At 41.4% G+C, this 27,401-nt stretch overlaps 1 protein-coding gene across 6 annotated transcripts in view; it reads left to right on the top strand.

Annotated features, from left to right (window-relative positions):
• The window catches only part of LOC117073277 (cytochrome c oxidase assembly factor 1 homolog), a 95,357-nt gene that overhangs the window by 10,564 nt on the left and 57,392 nt on the right, over nt 1–27,401 (top strand). Inside the window, exon 1 of one of the 6 annotated variants that reach the window (XM_033193933.1) lies at nt 20,970–21,042. The exons of 4 other annotated variants lie outside the window; for them this stretch is intronic. In XM_033193933.1, coding sequence (XP_033049824.1) covers nt 20,973–21,042 — 70 coding nt within the window. In that variant the 5' untranslated portion in view covers nt 20,970–20,972. Of the gene's footprint in view, nt 1–20,969; nt 21,043–27,401 lie in introns of those variants that run through there. One more of the 6 variants, XM_033193931.1, reaches the window with a different exon arrangement.

Raw genomic sequence — 27,401 nt, 5'->3', positions numbered from 1 at the left:
GCCTTGCCTCACCAGCTAGTTGGACTATACAGCCATCTGGGGCTTAGATGCTATTCGTGGCATCCCTAATAAGTGATAGTTGTGCAGTCTGTGCTTGAGTTTCTTGTTTCACAAAGCAGTTCATTCCTGCTGGAGTTAGTTTTATTTATTAAGAAGCTCTTCTTGGCCAGGTGCGGTGTCTCACGCCTGTAATCCCAGCACTTTGGGAGGCTGAGCTGGGCAGATCACTTGAGGTCAGGCGTTCGAGACCAGCCTGGCCAACATGGTGAAACCCTATCTCTACTAAAAATACAAAAATTAGCTGCGTGTGGTGGCGCATGTAATCCCAGCTACTTGCGAGGCTGAGGCAGGAGAATTGCTTGAACCTGGGAGGTGGAGCTTGCAGTGAGCTGAGATCACACCACTGCACTCCAGCCTGGGCGAAGAGTGAGACTCCATCTCAAAAAAAAAAAAAAAAAAAAAAAAACAAAAAGCAAAAAAAAACACAAAAACGTAGATTCCTGGTAGATTGAATCTGTACTTCTAATCTTGCTCCCTGTTGAAACTCCATTAAAACTGCAGTAAAAACCCAATGGACATGGAAAACAGACAACATCAACACAGTGTAGATTTCTGAAAAGCCTAAGAATGAGTTGAAATTACCTGACACCCAAGACTTATGAATCCTGAGTCGCCAGAGGGAAAAACTATGAACCAATCACATTTATCCTGTAAATCCCCATAAAGCTCAAGAAGTAACAAAGCCAGGTGTCTCTGAAAATTGGGGTGCAAAAGACATGAAATAAGAAAGATTGGATAAATGTTGCTAAGAAACAACTCTCCCAATGCATGCTATTCACCTTGGGACAGATTCTGGAGGTTCAGAGCAGGTGATCTCTGGATAAAGTTGTGTTTCCATATGGGAAGTCACTCCCAGAATTTCTCAGGAAATTTGTATGTTATTTTAAATCCCAAACCCTGAGGAAAGTTACTGGTAATTCCAAGTTGGGAAAACAGAATCATTTTCATGAGAATTGAAGATCAGTAGTCAATACTATTAGATATGATTGGCTCTTAGAGCTCCACTAATGTCAAGTGGAAAGCAAGAGCAGGACATGCCGATACCGACTAAAACCTTAAGGTGTACATCTCTGGGAGCTGAGACAACAGCATCTAGGAGATAAGCTTGTGATCTAAACAACCAGTCTCATAGCTGTTACCATCTTATAAATAAATGTGTTTTTATACTCATCTGCTGCTAACAGTTATTCTTACAAATAAATAATAATACATTTGTATCCATAGTCCACTTCATATAAATCCTATTAGTGGTGTTTCAAGAAATAAAAAATCTGAAAGCAAAATAAGTCCTAAAGTTGGCAATACAATATATTATTCTGTATGGTAGTATATTGATCCGTTTTCACACTGCTGATAAAGACATACCTGGGACTGGGCACTTTACAAAAGAAAGAGGTTTAACTGGACTTACTGTTTCATGTGGCTGGGGAAGCCTCATAGTCATGGTGGAAGGCAAGGAGGAGCAAGTCCTGTGGTGTTGGCAGGCAAAGAGAGAATGAGAAAGATGCAAAGTGGAAACCCTTGATAAAACCATCAGATCTTATGAGACTTGTTCACTACCACAAGAAAAGTATGGGGGAAGCCACCCCCATGATTCAATTATCTCCCATTGGGTCCCTCCCACAACACATGAGAATCATAGGAGTACAATTCAAGATGAGATTTGAGTAGGGACACAGAGCCAAACCGTATTGTTCCTCCCCTGGCCCCTGTAAAATCTCATATCCTCACATTTCAAAACCAATCATGCCTTCCCAACAGTCCCCCAAAATCTTAACTCATTTCAGCATTCACCCAGAAGTCCACCGTCCAACGTCTGAGAGAAGGCAAGTCCCTTCTGCCTATAAGCCTGTAAAAATCAAACACAACCTAATTACTTTCTAGATACGATGGGGTTACAGGTATTGGGTAAATACAGTTCCTAATGGGAGAAACTGGCTGAAACAAAGGGGTTTCAGGGCCCATGCAAGACTGAAATCCAGCGGGGCAGTCAAATTTAAAGCTCCAAAATGATCTCCTTTGACTCCAGGTCTCACATCTGGGTCATGCTGATGGAGCTGCCTATGGTCTTGGGCAGCTCCACCCCTGTGGCTTTGCAGGGCACAGCCTCTCTCCAGGCTGCTTTCACAGGCTGGGGTTGAGTGTCTATGACTTTTCCAGGTGCATGGTGCAAGCTGTCAGTGGATCTGCCATTCTGGGGCCTGGAGGATGGTGGCCCTCTTCTCACAGCTTCACTAGGCAGTGTCCCAGTAGGGACTCGGTGTGGGGGGGGTCCAACCCCACATTTCCCTTCCGACTGCTCTAGCAGAGGTTCTCCATGAGGGCCCTGCCCCTGCAACAAGCTTTTGCCTGGGCGTCCAGGCATTTCCATACATCTTCTGAAATCTAGGCGGAGGTTCCCATACCTCAGTTCTTAGCTTGTGTGTGCCTGTAGACTCACCACCATGTGGGAGCTGCCAAGGTTGGGGCTTCCATTCTCTGAAGCCACAGTCCAAGCTCTACATTGGCCCCTTCCAGCCACAGCTGGAGTGGTGGGGACACAGGGCACCAAGTTCCTAGGCTGCGTACAGCATGGGGACCTTGGGCCTGGACCACAAAACCATTTTTTCCTCCTGGACCTCTGGTCCTGTGATGGGAGGGGCTGCCATGAAAGTCTCTGACATGGCCTGGATACATTTTCCCCATGGTCTTGGTGATTAACATTGGGCTCCTTGCTACTTTTGCAAATTTCTGTAGCCGGCTTGAATTTCTCCTCATAAAATGGGCTTTTCTTTCCTATCACATTGTCAGGCTGCAAATTTTCTGAACTTTTATGCCCTGTTTCCCTTTTAAAATGGAATGCTTTTAACAGCACCCAAGTTACCTTTTGAATGCTTTGCTGCTTAGAAATTTCTTCAGCCAGATACCCTAAAAATTATTTCTCTCAAGTTCCAAGTTCCACAAATCTCTAGGATGGGGCAAAATGCTGCCAGTCTCTTGCTAAAACATAACGAGTCACCTTTGCTCCAGTTCCCAACAAGTTCCTCATCTCCATCTGAGACCACCTCAGCTTGGAACCTTGCTGTTCATATCACTATTAGCATTTTTGTCAAATCTGTTCAACAAGTCTCTAGGAAGTTCCAAACCTTCCCACATTTTCCTGTCTTCTTTTGAGCCCTCCAAACTGTTCCAACCTCTGCTTGTTACCCACTTCCAAAGTCACTTCCACATTTTTGGGTATCTTTTCAACACCCCACCCCTGGTACCAATTTACTTTATTAGTCCGTTTTCATGTGTTGATAAAGATATACCCGAGACTGGGCAATTTACAAAAGAAAGAGGTTTAATTGGACTTGCAGTTCCATGTGGCTGGGGAAGCCTCACAATCATGGTGGAAGGCAAGGAGGAGCAAGTCCCATCTTACACGAATGGCAGCAGGCAAAGAGAGAATGAGGAGGATGCAAAAGTGGAAATCTCTGATAAAACCATCAGATCTCATGAGACTATTCACTACCACGGGAACAGTATGGGGAAAACTGCCCCCATGATTCAATTATCTCCCACTGGGTCCCTCCCACAACACGTGGGAATTATGGGAGTACAATTTGTGATGAGATTTGGGTGGGGACACAGAGCCAAATCGTATCAGGTAGTAGTATTCTTGCTATGTTGTGTATTTAAATGCTACCCAATAATGTTTGTTGGTGTTTTTGAGTTTAAATATTCACTATAGACTGTCATCCTTTGTAAATACTTTAGGAGAAGAATTGCAAGAGAAACAGATATGAGTGTTTTTGTGGGATACTTCAACATGAAATGAGAACTTGATCTAAAATTAGTGAAAGCAATATTCAAAGGCAAAACAGAAATGAGAGGAGGCGGACAAAATAGTTAATCATTAAGAAGGTAAACAAGCTTATATGAAGCAACATACTCTTTATTTATTTATTTATTTTTTTGAGATGGAGTCTTGCTCTGTCACCCAGACTGGAGTGCAGTGGCACGATCTCCGCTCACTGCACGCTCTGCCTCCCAGGTTCACGCCATTCTCCTGCCTCAGCCTCCCGAGTAGCTGGGACTATAGGCACCTGCCACCACACCCAGCTAATTTTTTGTGTTTTTGGTAGAGATGGGGTTTCACCAAGCAACATACTCTTAACATTCAATTTAAAGATGCGTTTTGATGCACTCAGATTAATTTGATCAATGTCAATGTTAAATAGACGAATTTTTTCCTGTGTCAGGCATATTATGAAAGAAAGATCAAGACTATTGGAAAAGGCAAGTAATACTTGGTGTGTTTCAAGCTTTTATATTAAGAATAACTTCTAAATATAGTATTATCCTTCAGTTTTTAGAATGATTTTTATTTGGCATTTATTTTTGTATTAAATGTTTCTTTTTTTTTTTTTGAGACAAGAGACTTGCTCTGTTTCCCAGGCTGGAGTGCAGTGGTGCAATCTTGGCTCACTGCAACTGCTACCTCCCGGGCTCAAGTGATTCTTGTGTCTCAGCCACCTGAGTAGCTGGGATTATAGGTGTGCACCACCATGTCCAGCTAAATTTTTTGTCGTTTTAGTAGAGACGCGATTTCACCATGCTGGCCAGGCTGGTCTCGAACTCCTGACTTCAAGTGATCCATCCGCGTTGGTCTCCCAAAGTGCTGGGATTACAGATGTGAGCCACTGCGCCCAGCCTATTGTTTCTTTTTTAATTTCTTCTAGTATCCCGTGTGTGTGTCAGATACAAATCATTTTTATACATTTTCTCAATATATATATATTTTAGTTTGTTTGAGATGGAGTTTTGCTCTTGTAGCCCAGGTTGGAGTGCAATGGCACTGGCTCAGCTCACTGCAACCTCCACTTCCTGGGTTCAAGCGATTCTTCTGCTTCAGTCTCCCAAGTAGCTGCGATTACAGGCTTGCACCACCATGCCTGGCTAATTTTTGTATTTTTTGGTAGAGATGGGGTTTCACCATGTTGGCTAGGCTAGCCTCGAACTTCTGACCTCAGGCAGTCCACCCTTCTCGGCCTCCCAAAGTGCTGGGATTACAGGCGTGAGCCACCATGCCCGGCTTCAATATATAATCTTTTTTTTTTTTTTGTTTGAGACAGAGTCTCGCTCTGTCACCCAAGCTGGAGTGCACTGGCCAGATCTCAGCTCACTGCAAGCTCCGCCTCCCGGGTTCATGCCATTCTCCTGCCTCAGCCTCCCGAGTAGCTGGGACTACAGGCGCCCGCCACCTCGCCCGGCTAGTTTTTTTTTTTTTTATATTTTTTAGTAGAGACGGGGTTTCACCGTGTCAGCCAGGATGGTCTCGATCTCCTGACCTTGTGATCCGCCCGCCTCAGCCTCCCAAAGTGCTAGGATTACAGGCTTGAGCCACCGCGCCCGGCCCAATATATAATCTTCATAGGGTATTGGTTCATACTAGTAATAAGCCATAGGTTTATTATTATATCCTTATTTTTTAAGCAGAAAATCTTTCAAAGTTTTAGTATAACTCTATTACAGAAAGATGATTCACTATTTATTTTTATTTTTTATTTTTTTAGAGGCATGGTTTTGCTCTATCACCCAGGCTAGAGTGCAGTGGCGTGATCCTACCTCGTTGCAACCTAGAAGTCCCGGACTCAAGTGATCCTCCCTCCTGAGTAGCTGGGACTATTGGTGCATACCACCATGCCTGGCTAATTTTTTTTCCTGCCATCTGTGTTTTAATATATATATTTTTAAACAGAGTGCAGTCATGTGATCTCGGCTCATTGCAACCTTTGTCTCTTTGGTTCAAGGAATTCTCCTGCCTCAGCCTCCTGAGTAGCTGAGATTATAGGTGTGTATAGGTATAGCTACCATGCCTGGCTAATTTTTGTATTTTTAGTAGAAACAGGCTTTCACCATGTTGGTCAGGCTAGGCTTGAACTGCTGACCTCAAATGATCTGCCCACTTTGGCCTCCCAAAGTGCTGAAATTATAGGCCTGAAGCAGTGCACCCAGCCCTAGACCCCCAGTCTTAATCATAAGCAAATACTCGAGGATTACCAGTTATTTGAGGAAAGCATCCAACATCGAAGGTGGATGGTGAGAATTAAGCAAAACAGAAAAGCAACTTGGAAGAAATACAGACTTTGCAGGGAAAGAAAGCAATTACCAACAACCTCCTACCCCAATTGCGGAAATATTCAGAGAGATGAGATGAAGATTAATAAAAACAGGATGCTGTATAAAAGACTAGCCATAAAACTTACCAGAGACTTGGGCAGGGAGAAGGGAAGGTAGGTAGGGAGAGGTCGTTCAAATGAGTACAAAGTTACAGTTAGGAGGAATAAGTTCTGGTATTCTATTCCACAGAAGGGTGATTATGGTTAATAGTAAGGTATTGTAGCAAAATAGCTAGAAGAGAGGCTTTTGAGCGTTCTTACCAGAAGGAAATGATAAGTGCGTGAGATGATGGACATGCTAAATACTCTGATTTGATCATTATGTAACATGTATATGTATTGAGGCTGGGCATGGTCGCTCATGCCTGTAACCCCCGCACTTTGGGAGGCCAAGGTGAGCAGATTACTTGAGGTCAGGAGTTCGAGACCAGCCTGGGCAACTTGGCAAAACCTCGTTTCTACTAAAAATACAAAAATTAGCCAGGCATGGTGGTATATCCTGTAATCCTAGCTACTTGGGAGGTTGAGGCAGGAGAATTGATTGAGCCAGGAGGCAAAGTTTGCAGTGAGCTGAGATCATGCCACTGCACTCCAGCTTGGGTGACAGAATGAGACTCTGTCTCAAATAACAAAAGAAAACAAAACAAAAACCATATATACGTATTTACACCTCAAATTTTACCCCTCAAATATATGTAATGATAATGTGTCAATAAAAAAAAAAAGTCCGGCTAGAAAATGAAAAAAGTTTAAAACATGATAGTGGAAATGAAAATCTTTGGAAGGTTGAATGTTCAGGAAATCCCCTAGAAAGTAGGCAAAAAGACAGAGGACACTTAGCTGACTATTCCTGAGGTTCAGTATTTATACAGTTGAGTTGCAGATAAATTAGGAGGAAATGAAAAGATGAAAATAATTCAAGAAAATGGCCAACAGTGGAAGATTGAAGTTTGCAGATTGGATGTGCCTGCCATGTGTCCAGCCTAATAAGTGTACCCATGCTGGGGCCCATTATTAGGATATTTCAGGACACCGTGTGGTAAAGAGATGATTCTGGAATGAAAAAAACCCAGATCACATATACAGGATCAAGAATCAGAATGGCTTTGGATTTCTCTATAGCAACCTGGAAGTGTGAAAGCAGTGAAGCAATGCCGCCTTCAAAATTCTGGAGGTGACTGAGTGCGGTGGCTCACACCTGTAATCCCAGCACTTTGCGGGGCCGAGGCGGGTGGGTTACCTGAGGTCAGGAGTTCAAGACCAGCCTGGCCAACATGGTGAAACCCCGTCTGTACCAAAAATACAAAAATTAGCTGGGCGTGGTGGCAGGTGCCTGTAATCCCAGGTACTCTGGAGACTGTGGCAGGAGAATCACTTGAACCTGAGAGGCGGAGGTTGCAGTGAGCCGAGATCATGCCATTGCACTCCAGCCTGGGAGACAGAGTGAGATGCCGTCTCAAAAAAAAAAAAAAGAAGCTGCTTTTTCCCTAGAGGGATAGAAGAAAAACAAAAAAGGAAAAGCAAAGCAAGGGAATGATTAAATCAGGATAATAGCGGGGCCGGGAGCGGTGGCTCAAGCCTGTAATCCCAGCACTTTGGGAGGCCGAGACGGGCGGATCACGAGGTCAGGAGATCGAGACCATCCTGGCTGACACGGTGAAACCTCGTCTCTGCTAAAAAAAAAAAAAAAAACAAAAAAAACTAGCTGGGCGAGGTGGCGGGCACCTGTAGTCCCAGCTACTCGGGAGGCTGAGGCAGGAGAATGGCGTAAATCCGGGAGGCGGAGCTTGCAGTGAGCTGAGATCTGGCCACTGCACTCCAGCTTGGGTGACAGAGCGAGACTCCGCCTCAAAAAAAAAAAAAAATCAGGATAATAGCTACCTTGGTGGAGGGAAGGGAGTGGGATCAGGGTGTCTTTAATGTCTTGGTAAAAATCTGTGTTTTAATAGGGATAGTGGACTCTTGGGAATTTATTGTATTTCTCTTCATATTCACATATATATTTTATATATTCTTAAATGTGCAGTCATGTGCCACTAGTAACATTTCAGTCAACAGTGAACTGCATATATGACCCTGGTCCCATAAGATGATAGTACTATATTTGTACTGCACCTTTTATGTGTTTAGATATACAAATGCTTATTGTTGTATTATAATTGCCTACAGTATTCAGTACAGTGACATGCTGTACATGTTTATAGCCTAGGAGCAGTAGGCCATACCATACAGCTTAGGTGTGTTGTAGGCTGTACCATCTAGGTTTGTGTAAGTGCACACTGTGATGTTTGCACAATGATGAAATTGCCTAACTATACATTTCTTAGAATGTATCCTGATTGTTAGGTGACACATGACTATTTGATACACGTGAAAATACAAACTTTTTAAAAAGCAGATTCCCACCTTTTGACTCAATGGATCAGAGACTTTCTTTCTTTCTTTCTTTTTTTTCTGAGATGGAGTCTTGCTCTGTCACCCAGGCTGGAGTGCAGTGGCGTGATCTCAGCTCACTGCAACCTCCACTTCCTGGGTTCAAGCAATTCTCCTGCCTCAGCCTCTCGAGTAGCTGGGATTACAGGTGCGTACCACCACGCCTGGCTAATTTTTGTATTTTTACTAGAGACGTGGTTTTACCATGTTGGCCAGGCTGATCTTGAACTCCTGACCTCGTGATCTGCCCGCCTCAGTCTCCCAAAGTGATGATACTACAGGCGTGAGCCACCACACCTGGCCAGAAATTTTCTAAATAATGGTCAGGAATCTGCATTATAAGTCTTACTCTTTGGTAAGAATATTACTGTAGTTGATCTGCTGTTCTTATTGTGTTACCTAGTATTACTGATGTGGTATGATGAGTACATAATAAAGTGGGTACATTATTTCCCTACATTGAGTTACCATTCTCTCTTATATATGTATATATGGAAATTGTTGGTCTCTGATTAGTTACACCGAGGTGTATCCTAGTGATCCCTTATTTTTTCATGAGCCTTTAATACCCTCATTTTAATTTCTCTCGGAATATGTTAAGAACCAAACCACAAGATTTCTGATGTCACTGCACTGAAATTGTAAAAAATGTGGGATGGGATATTACATGTGCTCTAACATGTATTAAGGATCCAACATCTTTTTACAAAAATGAAAAAAAAACCATAAACAAATACAGTGTCGTTCTTAAAGATTGCTGGTTGGGGCAGTTATGTGAAAAGGCTCCCATGTAATTTGCTACATTTAATCACAATGAAACCCTGGCAGCTGCTTATTGTTTTAGTGTCCCTTATATATTCCCTGGTGGAAAATTTAGTTTTTCAGCTCAGTTATGAAGCAAATATCACAGATATCAGCACTGTGGTGTTTTGGAAAGGGCTTAGCACCTGAGGTTTCAGTTAAGATCTGATATCCAGTAATTTATTTTTCACTTTGGACGAGTTTACCTAACCCTTCCGAATCCTTTTCTTTGTTTGTAATTTGGGTCACCAATAATACCTGCTGGAGTTGGGAGAATAAAATGAGATAGTTTATGTCAAGCACCTGCTACACTGCCTAGTTGTTAAAGAAATATTATTTTCCTTCTGTAAACATCCTTTGCTCAAGCTAGACATCTGGGAATCATCCATAAATCTTTTCTATTATTTGCTTACCAAAGAGCTATCCATTTCATCTTCTTAGTAGCTGTAGAAAGAGAATGAGACATGACCCACATTTTATAACATTGGACTTTAGGCAGTAATTATTAATAAATCAACTCTTTAGGACATATATTAAAATTCCCCATCATATATATATATATATGTAATTTTTTTTTTTTTTCTTTTTGAGACAGAGTCTTGCTCTTTTGCCCAAGCTGGAATGCAGTGGTGTGATCTCAGTTCATTGCAACCTCCTCCCAGGTTCAAGCGATTCTCCTGCCTCAGCCTCCCAAGTGGCTGGGATTACAGGCGTGTGCCACCACACCTGGCTGATTTTTGTATTTTTAGTAGAGGCAGGGTTTTGCCATGTTGGCCAGGCTGGTCTCAAACTCCTGACCTCAAGTGATCTGCCTGCCTCAGCCTCCCAAAGTGCTGGGATTACAGATGTGCGCCACTGCGTCTGGCAACTCATAATAATTTGAGTTGGTGTTGGAATAATGCTTCATTGTTATTTTTACTTTCATATATTTTTATTTTTAGGCTTAACATTTTCATGTGTGAGTTTAGCCCTGCAGGATGTTATAGTGAAAAAGTGTGCACTTTGCACAGAGACACTCCTAGGTTCAAATCTAAGTTTTGCAGTCTTAGGACCTCAGGCAAGTTAGCTACCCCCTTCTAGGCTGGCTTTATGATATTTTTTAAGTATGTTAATAAGATGTAGTTACGGGCTATCACATCATTAAAAGATAAATTTATATGAAAGTGCAGAAGGCCAAGAAGAGCCAAGATACTCTTCAAGAGTAAAGTGGAACAATTTGTTTTATCAGATATGGAATTAAAAAAATAAAACTAGATTAACAAAGACAGTGTTATATTGGTGCAGGGATACACAACAGTCTTGGTTAGTATAGTAGATCAGTGGAACAGAATAAGGAATACAGAAATAGACATGTGCATATGTAGATAATTTATTGTAAAGATAACATGCAGAACAGTGACAATATATTTCAGTAAATAGTGCTGGAGCATTTTATATATCTGCATGTTCATGTGTACACACATACACACACACACACATATATAATAAAACAAAGTGAATCAAGACCTGTATCTCATACTACACCACAAATGAATTCTCAGTGGATTGTGGATCTACCTGTGAAAGGTAAAACAGTAAAGATTATAGGAGATAGGCCGGGTGCGGTGGCTCACACCTGTAATCCCAGCACTTTGGGAGGCCAAGGCGGGTGGATCACGAGGTCGGGAGATCGAGACCATCCTGGCTAACACGGTGAAACCCTATCTCTGCTAAAAAAAATACAAAAAATTAGCCAGGCATGGTGGCGGGCGCCTGTAGTCTCAGCTACTTGGGAGACTGAGGTGGAGAATGGCATGAACCCAGGAGGCAGAGCTTGCAGTGAGCAGAAATCACGCCACTGCACTCCAGACTGGGAGAGACAGTTGGACTCTGTCTCAAAAAAAAAAAAAAAAAAAATTATAGGAGATAATATAGGAAAATATCTATGTGACCTTACAGTATGAAGAGTTTTCTTAAATGGACACAAAAAGAACCATGAAAAATGATATATTGGAATTTATTAAAACCAAGAATTTCTGTTTATCAAAAATCATGTTTAAGAGAGTGAAAGGGAAGCCAAAGAGTAGGAAAAGATGGTTGCAACTCTGTGACAAAGGGATTATGTATGTATAGGATATGGGAAAGACTACAAGTAGTGAGAAGAAGGCCAGTAGAATAATGGATAAGAGAGAAAAAGACAAGCCAATAGAATAATGGGTAAGAGAGAAAAAGATAAGCCAGTAGAATAATGGGTAAGAGACTTGAATAGGCACTTCACCAAAAAGAATATCCAAGTGGCCAGTAAAAATAAGAAAAGGTGCCAAAGACCACAAATCATTAGAGAAATGCAAATTAAAATCATAATGGCATACAACTGTTACACACCTGCCAGAATACTAAAATTAGAAGGATTAATAATGCAGAGGGATTGTGGGAATATGGAGCAATAGAGCAAGGAATTTTTTTTTTTTTTTTTTTTAGGAAAGGTCTTGCTTTGTTACCCAGGCTGGAGTGCAGTGGTACGATCTCAGCTCACTGCAGTCTTGACCTCCCAGGCTCAAGCAATCCTCTCACTTCAGCCTCCTGAGTAGTTGGGACTACAGGCATGTGTCACCACAGCTAACTTTTTTTGTAGAGATGAGGTCTCACTATGTTGCCCAGATTGATCTTGAACTCAAGTGATCCCTCCGCCTCAGCCTCCCAAAGTGTTAGGACTTTTTTTTTTGAGATGGAGTGTCACTCTGTCGCCCAGGCTGAAGTACAGTGGCATGATCTTGGCTCACTGCAACCTCCATCTCCCAGGTTCAAACAATTCTCCTGCCTCAGCCTCCTGAGTAGCTGGGATTACAGGCGCGTGCCACCGTGCCTGGCTAATTTTTGTATTTTTAGTAGAGACGGGGTTTCACCATATTGATCAGGCTGGAAGTGTTAGGATTATAGGCATGAGCCACCATGCCCAAGGAAATTTTTTTATACTGTTGGATATAACCACTTTGATAACCTGGCAGTGTAGAAGCAGAATATGTACATGCTCTATGACTGTAATTTTTACTTCCAGAATTTCCCTCCTTAAGGGAGTGCCCACAGAAATGGTGGGCATGTGTGCAACAAAGTAGTGTGTATAAGAATGTTTATAGCACTGCATTTTTACTAGCTCCAAATTGTTGTGTGGGGAGATTTCCGTCAACGGTATAGTAGGTAAGTAAATTATGATACATTTCAAACTTGGACTACTATACTGTAATGAAAACGAACAAACTCAATTTACACAATATGGATGAACCTTAAAAACATGATGTTGAACAAAACCCACACACAAGAATCCATACTACTGTATGTGATTCCACTTAAATAGATTTTAAAATCAGTACAAAACTAGAATGTTAGAAGTCAAGATGGTAGTTACCTTTGGAGAGGAGGGAGGGGTTAATGATTGGAAAGAAATGGGAAGGAACCGATGGGCTTCTGGCAATCCTCAATTTCTAGGACTCTGGTGGTTACATGGGTGCTTGCTTTGTTTTAATTTATGGGGCTGAAGATTTATGTTTTGTGCATTTTTCTTTGTGTGATAGACTTTTTACAAAAAAGAACCACTCGGTTTTTAATACCCAGGGAATATTCAATATGAGATCTTCCTCCTCCTCCATCTAATTTGTAAGTATTTGCATATGCCTTTTGCCCATTAATCTGTTTCAGTCTTGATGTTGTATTTATTAATTTGACTGAACTCTTTTAAAATTACTAGGGACATTTTTAGCCAGCATCCATGAAGAGGCTTTGCCCTTGAAAATTCACTCAGACTGGACATGATCTTGGCTCACTGCAACCTCAGCCTCCTGGGTTCAAGAAATTCTCCTGCCTCAGCCTACCGAGTAGCTTGCTGGGATTATAGATGTCTGTCACCATGCCCAGCTAATTTTTGTGTTTTCAGAAAAGATGGGCATCTCCATGTTGGTCAGGCTGGTCTCAAACTCCTGATCTCAAGTGATCCGCCCACCTCAGCCTCCCAGAGTGCTGGGATTACAGGTGTGAGCCACCATACCTGGCTGCTGCTGCTGCTGCTGCTGCTTCTGCTTCTTCTCCTTCTTCTCCTTCTCCTTCTCCTCCTTCTCCTCCTCCTTCTCCTCCTTCTCCTCCTCCTTCTCCTTCTCCTCCTCCTCCTCCTCCTCCTCCTCTTCCTTCTTCTTCTTTTTCTTCTTCTTCCTCTTCCTCTTCTTCTCCTTCTTCCTCTTCCTCTCCTTCTCCCTCTCCTTCTCCCTCTCCTTCTTCTTCTTTCTTCTTTCTTCTTTCTTCTTCTTTTTGAGATAAGGTCTTGCTCTGTCACCCAAGCTGGAGTGCAGTGATTCCATCACAGCTCACTGCAGCCTCAACCTCCCAGACTCAAGCAATCCTCCCATCTCAGCCTCTCAAGTATCTGGGACCTCAGGCGTGCACCACCATGCCCAGCTAATTTTTGTACTTTTTGTAGAGACAGGCTTTCACTATGTTGTCCAGGCTGATTTTAAACTCCTGGGCTCAAGTGACCTGCTGACTTTGCCCTCCTAAAGTTCTGTGACTATAGGTGTGAGCCACTGCACCTGGCTGGATTTTTCTTTTTTCTTTCTTTTTTTTTTTTTTTAAAGATATGTTCTTGTTTTGTTACCCAGGCTAGAGTGCAGTGCCATGGTCTCGGCTCACTGCAACCTCTGCCTCCTGGGCTCAAGTGATTCTCCCACCTCAGCCTTCTAAGTAGCTGGGACCACAGGTGTGCACCACCATGTGTGGTTGTGGTTAATTTTCGTATTTTTTTTTTTTTTGTAGAGATGAGATTTCACCATGTTTCTTAGGCTGGGCTCAAGTGATCTGCCTGCCTCAGCCTCCCAAAGTACTGGGATTGCAGGCGTGAGCCACTGTGCCTGGCTTGGATTGTAATATTAATACATTTTTTTTAGCTTTTGAATCAAAATAAGCATTTGTGTAAAAGAGATTTTTTTCCCAGCAGTGTAGGAGATGGAAACTTTACTTTTATTCAAGTTATGAAAATTGCTTTCATACTTTATTCTTTAATAATAATTTTGGACAAATAGCAAGATGGCTAACTAGAGGCAGCTAGGAAGAGCCTCTCTCACTGAGAGAGACCAGACCATCAAGTAGGCCAGCACACTCTGAACAGATCTTTGGAAAGAAGGCATTGAGAGTGGACAGAGGGAAGATGCAGTGCCAGGCCGAAAGGGGAGGAAGCTGGAAACCCTACACAGGGTTGCCAAGCACCACGGTTTGTCCCTGGCCCTGAGTGGCTCCTAGGGAAGGGGTAAGTGAAATAGATGTGGAGTGGCCCACTCTTGCCACAGACCTCTGGGAGCCTAGCTGCGGGAGACCCCATGATTCTCATCAACATCTGAGATGGCAGGGAGAACTTCCTGGAGAGTTGGCAGAGATGGAACTCCAGCCTGTGTGGAGCCCAGAGGGTTTGTTGTGGGAACAGCTGCAGTGGAGCACGGCTATGGATATGCATAACCCAAGGCCCACCATACTCCTCTAGGCAGCTCTAGCCTTTGTTGGCTACCAGACCTGGACAATACGGGGCTGGCTTGCTTGTGGAATGGTTTCAATCTGATCTGAGGACCTCCCCCAACTCCCCGTTGCTGGCCTCTCCTAGGGTCCCTCCCTGCCTGGCTGTACCTGCTTGCAGCATAGCGTCAGCTTGCCAGCGGCCATCGCCATAGCTTTTTGCTGTAAGACAGTATCTGTCCATTGGAGTAGTTTTGCAAATGGACCCGGACCCCTGCCAATGTGCATCTGCCAGTAGCCTTCCCCTGCTGGCATGCACCCACTTGCAGCCTTCTCCTGCCAATGTGCATTTGCCCACAGCTTCCCTGTGCCAGTCTGCAGGCATGCATGTGCATGGGAACCTACTGCTGCCCCACCAGAGTGCTTTTGTTGGCAGCTGCCATCGGAGTGTTGTTGCCAGCGGACTGGGAACATCTCAGCTCCTCCAGAGCAGCAGGTACTTAACCTCAAGGAGCCAGAAAACAAAGCCACAGGCCTGGTCCCAGCATCACAAGGATTAGAGCATGTAGCCCAGGAGTGCTCAGTTGAGCCTTGGCCTCCTGAAAGCATCCACAATGAAGCCAGTTGACTAAACCAAACAAATATTAATCAAACTTTCAAGAGCATCAAATAATATAAAAGCAAGAAGGCCCAATGCAAAAAGTAATAACTTCAAAGATTACAGGGTATCAGCCCACACAGGTAAGAAAGAACCAGTGCAACGCTGGCAACTCTAAAAGCCAGAGTGTTTTTTTTTTTTTTTTTTTTTGAGGCGGGATCTCGCTCTGTCGCCAGGGCTGGAGTGCAGTGGCCGGATCTCAGCTCACTGCAAGCTCCGCCTCCTGAGTTTATGCCATTCTCCTGCCTCAGCCTCCCGAGGAGCCGGGACTACAGGTGCCAGCCACCTTGCCCGGCTAGCTTTTTGTATTTTTTAGTACAGACGGGGTTTCACTGTGTTAGCCAGGATGGTCTCGAACTCCTGACCTCGTGATCCGCCCATCTCGGCCTCCCAAAGTGCTGGGATTACAGGCTTGAGCCACCGCGCCTGGCCCAGAGTGTTTTTTTTAACCTCCAAACGACTGCACTAGCTCCCCAGTAATGGTTCTTAACCAGACTGAAAAGACTGAAATGACAGACATAGAATTCAGAATCTGGATGGCAAGGAAGCTAGTCGACATAGAGGAAAAGGTTGAAACCCAATCCAGGGAACACAGGAAGAGTGCAAGAGTTGAAAGACCACATAGCCTTTTTAAGAAAGAACCAAACTGAGCTTCTGGAAATGAAAATTTACTACAGGAATTTCAGAATGCAATTGGAAGCATTAATAACAGAATAGATCAAGCTGAGGAAAGAATCTTAGAACTTGAAGACTGCTCCTTTGAATCAATGCAGGTAGACAAAAAGGAAAAAATAGTTTAAAAATGAACAAAACCTCCAAAAAATATGGGATTATGTAAATAGACCAAACCTATGACCCACTGGCATTCCTGAAAGAGATGGAGGGAGAGCCGTGTCTTGGAAGACATAATTGAGGATATTGTCCATGAAAATTTCCCCAACCTTGCTATAGAGTGACATGCAAATTTAGGAAGTTCAGAGAAGCCCTGTAGCATACCCGCATACTATACAAGGTGACCTTCCCCAAGACACATAGTCACCAGATTGTCCAAAGTCATCATGAAATAAAAAATCTTCAAGGCAGCTGTATAGAAGGTGCAGGTCACATAAAAAGGTAGCCCTATCCAGCTAATAGGAGGCCTTTTGGCAGAAACCTTACATGCCAGAAGAGATTATATTCAGCATCCTCAAAGAAAAGAAATTCCAACCAAGAATTTTATATCTGGCCAAACTAAGCTTTATAAGTGAAAGAAAAATAAAATCATTTTCAGGCAAGCAAATGCTAAGAGAATTCATTACCACCAGACTTACAAGAGGTCCTTAAGGGAGTGCTAAACATGGAAATTAAATACTGATACCTGCCACCACAAAAACACACTTAAGTACATAGCCCACTGACACAATAAAGCAAGTATATGATCTGCATAACAACTAGCTAACAACATGACAGGATGAAATTCTCACATAGCAATATTAACCTTGAATGTAAATGACCTACTTAAAAGAGTGGCTAACTGGATAAAGAAGCAAGACCCAACTATATGCTGTTTTCAAGAGACTCATCTTGCATGCAGTGACATCCGTAGGCTCAAAGTGAAGGGATGGAGAAAGACCTGTCAAGTAAGCAAACAGAACACAAACAAAACAGAGCGGGGATTGCTATTCTTATTTCAGACAAAACCGACTTTAAACCAACAATAATCAGAAAGGACAAAGAAGGGCACTACATAGTGGATGATAAAAGATTCAATTCAACTAGAAAACTTAATGATCCTAAATATATATGCACCCAACACTAGAGCACCCAGATTCATAAAACAAGTTCTTAGAGACCTGCAAAGAAAGTTAGATGACCACACAGCAATAGTGGGAACTTCAATACCCTGTTGACAGTGTTAGAGCATCGATGCAGAAAACTAATAAAGATATTTGGGACCTAAACTTGACACTTGACCAAATGGACCTAACAGACATCTACAAAATACTTCACCCAACACAAACAGAATATACATTCTTCTAATTTATACATGGTACCTATGCTAATATTGACCACATGCTTGGCCATAAAGCAATTCTAAAACAAAAACTAAAATCATGCCAACCACACTCAGACCGCAGTGCAATAAAAATAGAAATCAATACCAAGAAGATCCCCAAACCATGCAATTATATGAAAATTAAACAACCTGTTCCTGAATGACTTTTGGGTAAAGAATGAAATTAAGGCAGAAAAACAACTATTTGAAACTAATGAAAACAAAGCCACAACATACGAGAATCCTTGGGACACAACTAAAGAAATGTTAAGAGGAAAGGTTATAGTGCTAAATGCCTACATCAAGAATTTAGAAAGATCTCAAATTAATGACCCAATGCCACACCTGGAGGAACTCTAGAAAAACAAGAGCAAACCAACCTCAAATCTAGCAGAAGAAAAGCGATAACCAAAATCATAGCTGAACTGAACAAAATTGAGACATGAAAATCTATACAAAAGATCAATGAAACCAAAAGTTGGTTCTTTGAAAAAATAAATAAGATTGATAGGTTGCTAGGTAGTTTGATAAAGAGAAGATCCAAATAAACACAATTGGATACGACAAAGGTGACATTACCACCAAACCCACAGAAATACAAAAACCCTCAGAGACTATGATGAGCACGTCTATGCACAGAAACTGGAAAACCTAGAATAAATGGATAAATTTCTGGAAACATACAGCCCCCCAAGATTGAACCCAAAAATGGCGAAAGCAATCCTAAACAAAAAGAACAAAGTTGGAGGCATCATACTGTCCGACTTCAAACTTCGCTACAAGGCTACAGGAACCAAAACAGCGTAGTACCCGTAGAAAAACAGACACATAGACCAATGGAACAGACTAGAGAGCCTGGAAATAAAGCTGCATACCTACAATCATCTGGTCTTCAACAGTGTTGACAACAGTAAGCAATGGGGAAAAGACTCTCCTATTCAATAGATAGAGCTGGAATAACTGGCTTGCCATATACAGAGAAATGAAACTGGAGCCCTGCCTTTCATCATATACAAAAATAAACTCAAGATGGATTAAAGACTTAAATGTAAAATCTAAAACTATAAAAACTCTAGAAGAAAACCTAGGACAGTTATGTCATAGGTTTTGTCATAGGTCCAACATTCTGGACATAGACCTTTGCAAAGATTTCATGACAGTCTTCCAAAGCAATTGCAACAAAACAAAAATAGATAAGCGAGACCTAGTTTAAGTAAAGAGCTTCTGCACGGTGAAAGAAACTATTAACAGAGTAAACAGACACCCTACAGAGTGGAGAAAATATTTGCAAACTGTTCATCTGACAAATATCTAATATCCAGAATCTATAAGGAACTTAAGCAAACTTACAAGCAGAAAACAACCCCATTAAAGAGTGGGCAGAGGACATGAACAGACACTTTTAAAAGAAGACATATATATGGCCAACAAACATGAAAAAATGCTCAATATCAATTATTAGAGAAATGCAAATGAAAACTACAATGAGATACTATCTCACACCAGTCAGAGCAGCTATTATTAACAAGTCAAACAGTAACAGATGCTGGCAAGGTTGCAGAAAAAAGGGAATGCATATGCACTGCTGGTGGGAGTTAAATTTGTTCAACCATTATGGAAAGCAGTTGTGACGATTCCTCAACTGAAAACGGAACTACTAACCCCATTACTGAACCCCAAAGGAATGTAAATTGTTCTGCCTCTAAGAAGATACATGCATTTGTACATTTATTGCAGCGCTATTCACAATAGCAAAGATATGGGCACCCAGGTGCCTGTCAGTGGTGGACTGGATGAGGAAAATTTGGTACATTTACACCATGGAATACTGTGCAGCCATAAAAAAGAACAGAATCATGTTCTTTACAGCAATGTGGATGCAGCTGGAGGCCATTATCCTAAGCAAATTAACACAGGAATAGAAAACCAAATACCACATGTTCTCACTTATAAGTGAGAGCTGAACATTGAATGCATGAAGACACAAAGGGGAACAACAGACACTGGGGCTGTTGATGGGGGATTTGAGGATGGAGAGTGGGAGGAGGGTGAGGGTTGAAAAAACTACCTATTGGGTACTATGCTTACTATCTGGGAAATCATTTGTTCACCAAACCCCAGTGACACGCAGTATACCCATGTAAAAAATCTGCACATATACCACAGACCTAAAAAGTTCAAAAAGATTTTAAAAAGTGAAAAAGATAATTGTGTGACAAGGAGGTATTTCAACTTTGTTAATGGGAAAAGAATCTTCAAAATATATTGCTGTAAGTCTATGTAAACTGTTTGGTTTTGTTTATAGCTTGCTTGCTTTTGTAGGAGGGAAAGCAGGTGAGATAGGCAGGATTTATCAGCATAAGCTTATTGCCACTGTTGGCAAAATGCTTTGTTTATGGCATCATTGCTGTGAGTCAAAGGAGGTTTCTGTGTTTCCAGTAATAGCCTGAGATGTACCTACTTCTTTACAGAGCACCTAGTAGGGAGGTGTTTGTTTTGGGTGCGGTGGCCAGTGTTGCTATGGCTTCATTTTCTTTTTTTTTTTCCCTGAGACGGAGTCTCGCTCTGCCGCCCAGGCTGGAGTGCAGTGGCCGGATCTCAGCTCACTGCAATCTCCGCCTCCCGGGTTCACGCCATTCTCCTGCCTCAGTCTCCCGTGTAGCTGGGACTACAGGTACTCGCCACCTCGCCCGGCTAGTTTTTTGTATTTTTTGGTAGAGACGGGGTTTCACCGTGTTAGCCAGGATGGTCTCGATCTCCTGACCTCGTGATCCGCCCGTCTCGGCCTCCCAAAGTGCTGGGATTACAGGCTTGAGCCACCGCGCCCGGCCGGCTTCATTTTCTTAACTCACTACACTTGTAAACTGTAAAGAACATTTGCCAGGTTGTTTTTTCTTTAAAATAGGACTATTGTAAGAAAATGCAGAAAGGTTAGTGTGAGCATTGAATATTAAAGTAGCCATTTAGGTGCCTTACTCTAATATATGTATATATAAATCTGCCTACATTTTTATAAAAGCTGATTACAGGGCGTCTTTGTCAGTTTTTTTCTGTGATGGCAACATATTTGAAATCTCAGGCCGGAATGAGTCAGAATATGGGTCTGGAAGAATTTTCTATGAGACAAATCAGACTACTTTCAGAGGCTTTGCTTTTTTTGTTCTTTTGTCCTAGAAAACTTTATGTATACACAGATTTAAAGAGCCTGTTAGATAGGTAGTGGATACCCGCGTTAACTATCATGTGTATTCAACAGCTATCAAAAGCATTAATTTGTACTGATGTTGAAATATTATTACTGATTGAGGTTTTTCAATACTTTTGATTGTGATCCATGTTTTTTCTCCAACTTAAAAAATAGATTTGCCACTAGATGGTGCTAAATATTAAGACGCCAATTTGGACAAGCTCCATGAAAGCCATTGAGCATCCGGGATTTGCTGGTACAGTCTTGATTTTTGTTTTTTTGCCATAAGTATACTTCACTTCATGTTTTTATTTTTTAAGGAGGACACTGAAGAGGTTGAAGTTAAGTCTTCACTTGTCCTTAGAGTGTTTACAGAGCGATGATAAAGAGAGATATATATATATATGTATATATATATTTAATAGTTACTAGATGAAAAATCAAAGGACAAACCAAAAACATACCTAGAATAATCCCAAGCACTGGCATTTGTGTATCTGACTCTGTTTTTGTAAGACTGACTCTAATCATGCCTCAAGAATTCCACACCTACTGCTTAATTTCTCTTTCAACATATTTCTCAAGTGCCTTTGGCCATAACTTCTAAGATAGCTCTAGTTCTGAAATGATACTGTTTATGATATGCTAATTAGGTATTGGGATGTTGACAGCATTCTAAATATGCTTAGTGTCACTATGAAGCCATCAAATAAGCTTCAGTAGGACATACTGAAACAAAACATTTTTTATCACAATTGTTTTACATTTGCTTCTCATGTCTGTGTGGCAGTTTTGCTGTCTGTGTTAGAGTCAAGTGGAAATCTAATCTTTCAAGACTGGAAACTGTACTAGGAGCAAATATAAAACATACCCTTGCTAATTGGTACTTAAAACATATTCACTTTTTAAAAAATACAAATAGTAGGTTGGCTCTGCAAATCCCACAGTTCACTTTAAACAGACATAATTAACTCTGTAATTAGTAAAGTGAATAAGAACTTCTAATTAAATCATAATAACTGCCTTGGTTACAGCCAGAAGGATGCATGAATTTCTCCTCTCAACGAGTTATGAACTAGGTACTTCTTGTTGCTGTGCTGTCTGTAAAATTCACTAAGTGAGGGGTATATGTGTGTTTTTTTTAAAATTTTTATTTTCTGGATTTAATCCAGAAAAAGTGTATTGGAGTACAGAGTTCACTTTTAAGGGTGTGTTCTTTTATGAGTGTCTCAGTTAATGTCTTTACCTCCCACTCCTGTAATTTGGTGAAGGCAGTCAAGATATAATTGTAGCTTTCCTAACCCACGCTGTTCTGAGTTTTCCCAAGCCCTAGATGTCACTTCAGTGCTAAAATAAAGCACTGAGAAATGTAAAACTTTCTGGTTGACAATTGCAAGAATATTTATGCTAATATAAGGTGGTGGCAATGAGGACTTGTGATTTTCAAATGTTCATTTTTCAGAATGGATTTATCAGTCTTTATGAAGATGCATAATTTGTGTGGCGGAAAAATATGTGCTTGATGATGTAACCTTCAAGCCATATCTAATTGTTAAATGATTTAATCAGTGAGAACTGATAATGGACTTTTAAAACATATTCTAGCTTAGATTAGTGTCCTTTAAAACTGGAAACCAAAGATTGTGTGTAAGTATGGTATGCTATTTATGATTCACATCTCACAGCCATTAACAATTTATACAAATGATTAGAATAATAAAGTTGTCGGAGCTAGTTGGCTGGCATCATTGTTGGCTCATGGAAGCCTACTGCATCAACTTTAAACCTTTACTATGGTTATGTATAAGAGGCTTTGCATTGCCTTTTGTCCTATGAGTCTCAAAGGTATTATGTAAAAATTAGTGGATGGATGGCAAGTTTTCAATATCTGTGTTGAATTATAACAAGGAAACCTTGAATTATAATAAGGAAACCATGACATTGAGAGGTTTGTCATTTATACCAATGAGCTGGGCTTATACCTCTGTATCTGTAAATTGTGTATCAGTTTTCACATTTGAGATTTAAAAAAGTAGTCTTGCCTGTAAGAACAAATCGGTTAGCAAACAGTGAGATTCTGGAAAAAAAAAGAGTTTAAGTTGGTTGTATTGACATCACTGAAATTATTTATCACTGAAATTAACCTTTCTGATTTACCTACTGGCTGAACATTTGTTTTTCATATTGTCTGTGATGCCATAAATGTGTTTTGACTTTGCAAAGTCAATTTTTCTATAGATTATGCTTTAACGTCTCTGGATTTTCATCCTGTATTAATCTAATTAATAAGCTATCTTGGTAATTTTTCTACTGATTTGAACTAACATAGGCGCTTTCTGGTTTTGGTAAAATGTCTGAGAATGCAGAAGAGATTATCCTTCTCTTGCTGTGATTAAAAAACTCATGTCCCTAAATGAAAGAGCCGCTATCTATCTTTTTGTTAGTCATCCGTGGCAACTGGTGATTTTAGATTCTCACACGAGTCTTGGTGCCTTTTGCTATGGTGTGTCTGCTTCAGATTGCATTTCCATTTCACAGCCCTTGCCTAGAGCAGTGCATTTATGTGGGAATGTTTACAAATGATTAATATTTAAATAGAAATGTGCCATGGAAGGACTTTTTAAGGAAAGAAGCTGAGGTGGAATACTGAGTGAGGGCAGCCAGATCTTTTCTTGTGGAATTCCAGAATTTTCTGGAAAGCCCTGACAGCTTTACCATTCATTTCAATTAAAAGAAGCTGGCAATTGCCATTTATGAAGTTTGGAAAGAAATTTTAATTAAGTAAGTTTCCAGCTGGGTGCAGTGACTCATACCTTAATCCAGCACTTTGGGAAGCCAGGGCAGGCGGATCACTTGAGGTCAGGAGTTTGAGACCAGCCTGGCCAACATGACGAAACCTTGTCTAATACAAAAATTAGCTGGGCGTGGTGACACGTGACCCTGTAGTCCCAGGTACTCGGAAGGCTGAGACAGGAGAATTGCTTGAACAAGCAGGCAGAGGTTGCAGTGAGCTGAGATCGTGCCATTGCACTCCAGCCTGGGCCACACAGTAAGATTCTGTCTCAGAAATAAGTAAGTTTCCATGTGATGTAATATGCTTAATTAAAATTATGAATATGTTAAGCATACAGAAGAATTTAGAGAATAACATAACAAATACCCATGTACCTGTCATGTACTGATACCAGATTCTTATATTTTTCCATATTTGCCAGGCTTTTCTTTTTTCTTTTTTTTTGTTTTTTGAGACGGAGTCTCACTCTGTCGCCAGGCTGGAGTGCAGTGGCATGATCTTGGCTCACTGCAGCCTCCACCGCCCGGATTCAAGCCATTCTCCTGCCTCAGCCTCCCGAGTAGCTGGGACTACAGGTGTGCACCACCACGCCGAGTTAATTTTTGTATTTTTAGTAGAGATGGGGTTTCACCATTTTGGCCAGGATGGTCTCGATCTCTTGACCTTGTGATCCACCCGCTTCGGCTTCCCAAAGTGCTGAGATTACGGGCATGAGCCACTGTGCCCAACCAAGCTTTTCTTTTTTGTAAAGAAAGAAAATCAAATGGATGCAGTTGAAACACACTGTGTAATCTTCCCTGATTCTCTTTTTCTGTCTTTCTTCCTGCTCAGAAATAACCCCTGGGTGTGTATATATATATACACACACGCACACATACATATACACACACACACATACATATACACACACATACGTATGTATATAAACATTTCTATTTTTATTTTATTATATATGGATGTAGCCTACACACACACACCATCATACCTTACATATCATTCTGCAGTTTGCTTTTTATTAGTTTAGCCTTGTAATTTTGAACTACAGTCATGTTGGTATTTGTAGTTTGGTCATTCGTTTTAGCTGCTGTGTAGTATTCCATTGTATGCTTCTATTATAGTTTATACATTTCCTGATGATAGTCAAGTTTCTGGTTGATTTGCTTTTATAGACAATAGCAGTGAATATCTGGTATGGTTTGACTCTGTGTCCCCACCCAAATCTCACCTTGAATTACAATATTCCCCTTATGTCAATGGTGGGGCCAGGTGGAGATAATTGAATCATGGGGGATAACTGAGTCATGGGGGCAGTTCCCCCCGTACTGTTCTCGTAATAGTGAGTTCTCACAAGATCTGATGGTTTTATAAGCATTCGGCATTTCCCCTGCTGGTTCATTCTCTCTTTGCCTCTTTACTGTTCATTTCGATTAGAAGAAACTGGCGATTGTTATTTATGAAGTTTGGAAAGAAATTTTAATCAAATAAGATTCTGGCCGGGTGCGGTGGCTCATACTTGAATCCTAGCACTCTGGGAAGCCAAGGCAGGCTTCCAAGATGGGACTTGCTCTTCCTTGCCTTCCACCGTGATTGTGAGGCTTCCCTAGTCCTGTGGAACTGTATGTGGAATCAGCCTCTTTCTTTTGTAAATTGCCCAGTCCTCGGGTATGTCTTTATCAGCAGCATGAAAATGGACTAATACAATATTCTTGCAAAAGTTTCCTTTCGTATTTGTGAGGGAGTTGCTGTAGGCCCTAGGGTCTAGGATGTGTATGCAGAACTGCAATTGCTAGGCTGAAGGGTATATGCATTTTCAGTTTTACTAGTATTGCCAAATTGTTCTGTAAAGTGTTTGGATTAATTTACAATCCCAACAGTGGCATATAAAACTGTGTTCCAGATTTTGGTCACTCTTGGTTTTATCAGACTAAACTTTTGGCATATGATTGGTATGTAATGACTTTTTATATTTCTCTAATTTGTATTTGCCTTAGTATTAATGAGTGTAAGCACCATTCATTCATTCATTCAACAGATGAATTGAGTACTGCTCAGTGACAGGCTAAGTCCCATGTGCGTACATTCTAGTGAAGGGAAATGGAAAATAAATAGATGTGAAAATGCATAGTATCTTAGATGGTAATAAATGCTGTGGCTAGAGACAGCGAGTAGAGAGCATGTGCCATGTGGGTAACTGGAGGAAGAACATTCCTGGCAGAGAGAACACCAAGTAAGACCCACATGTGTGACATGCTCATAGAACTGCAAGGAGATCAGTGTGACTGGATTAGAGGGAGTAAGGAGGGAGGGAGAAGGAGATGAGGGAGACAATAGAGGGGCTATAGTAAAGACTTCGTCTTTTACATTAAATGTGATTCCATCTGAAATTTGAGGGTTGTGAGCAGAGGAAACAATCTTATTTAGGCTTTAAAAGGATCACACTAGTTGCTTTGTTGAGAGGGGACTGTAAGGGAGGAAGCAGGAGTTTATTAGGACGCTGCTGTTACGATCTAAGAGTGTGGACAATGTCTAAGAGTGTGGACAATGAAGGTGGCGAAAAGTGGTCAGTCTAGATCTAGATATATTTTGAAAATAGAATCAACAAAATAAGCTGATGTATTAGCTGGGAAGTGTGAGAGAAAAAGTACAAGGTTTTTGGCCTGGCAGATAGAAGGCTGGAGTTGCCGTTCATTGAAAGGGATCTGTGGCAGAAGCAGGTTTGAGGAAGAGGGAGAAACCTGGAGTTGAATCTTGAACAAGCAAGTTCCAGGTGCCCGCTCAGCACTCAGGTTGAGCTGTGAATTACGTGGGTGATAACATGAGCCTGGAATACAAAGAGGCCTCAGAGGAATAAATATAAATCAGTATAGAGGAGTGGCTTAAAGCCATGAGACAGGATGAATGAATGAGTGTAGAGAGAGAAGAGAAAGTCCAGAGTGAGCCCTGGGCTATTCCAGTGTTTAGAGTTGAGAGGATAAAGCTTACCAATAACAGAGATTGAAAAGAATTGCTCAATAAGGAGGAGAACCTAGAGTGGTGTCTTGGAAACCTAGTATAGATGCTGTTTCAAAGAAAGGACTGCTCAGCTGTATGGAATGCATTGATAGATTGAGTAAAATGAGCGCTGAGAATTGACCTTTGGTTTTAACAATGTGGAGGTCATTGAAGACTTTCACGGTTGTTTTGGTGGAGTGGTGAGGAGCTAAAAGTTAAGTTGGTGGTGTATTCTCAAGAGAAAATGCGAAAACAGGAATTGGAGATGGCAAAAATAGACATCATTTGTGAAGAATTTCTTTCCAAAGGGGAGTAGAGAAATGGGACCATTGTTGGAGGAAGATACAGGATTAAGAGTGTTTTTTTTTTAAAGGTGGGGGCTGTTATAGTGTTTTTGATGCTGATGTGAATAATATAGCAAAGAGGGGAAATTGATTCATGAGATGGGAGAATTGCTGGAATGTGGCTGAGGAGAGGAAAGAAACTGGGATCTAGTGTACAATGACGGGGTTGGTCTTAGTAGGAGCACAGAGCATGCATCCATAGAGGCAGACGGAAAGAGTACTTTGGCAGGTGAACTGGTAGATCCTTGTTGCTGTTATTTTCTTAGTGAATCAGTAAGCAAAATCATCTGCTGAGCCTGAGGAAAGCAAAGGAGATGTAGAGGTAAGAAGAGGAAAAGTTGTGACCTTGTCAACCAGGAGACTAAAATGGTGTGTGATTACAAGGCTGTACCAAGGCCCACTTGGAGTCAGCTGTCCTAAGTGCACAGCGAGGTCAGTCAGTTATGTTTGTTTTTTTCCTCCAGCCAAATTCACTTGTGCGGATTA

This window comes from Trachypithecus francoisi, unplaced genomic scaffold, assembly GCF_009764315.1.
Source record: "Trachypithecus francoisi isolate TF-2019V2 unplaced genomic scaffold, Tfra_2.0 Lachesis_group4, whole genome shotgun sequence".
NCBI classification, from domain to species: Eukaryota; Metazoa; Chordata; class Mammalia; order Primates; family Cercopithecidae; genus Trachypithecus; species Trachypithecus francoisi.
The sequence above is the reverse complement of the archived record's forward strand: the minus strand, read 5'-3'. Positions and strand labels throughout refer to the sequence as shown.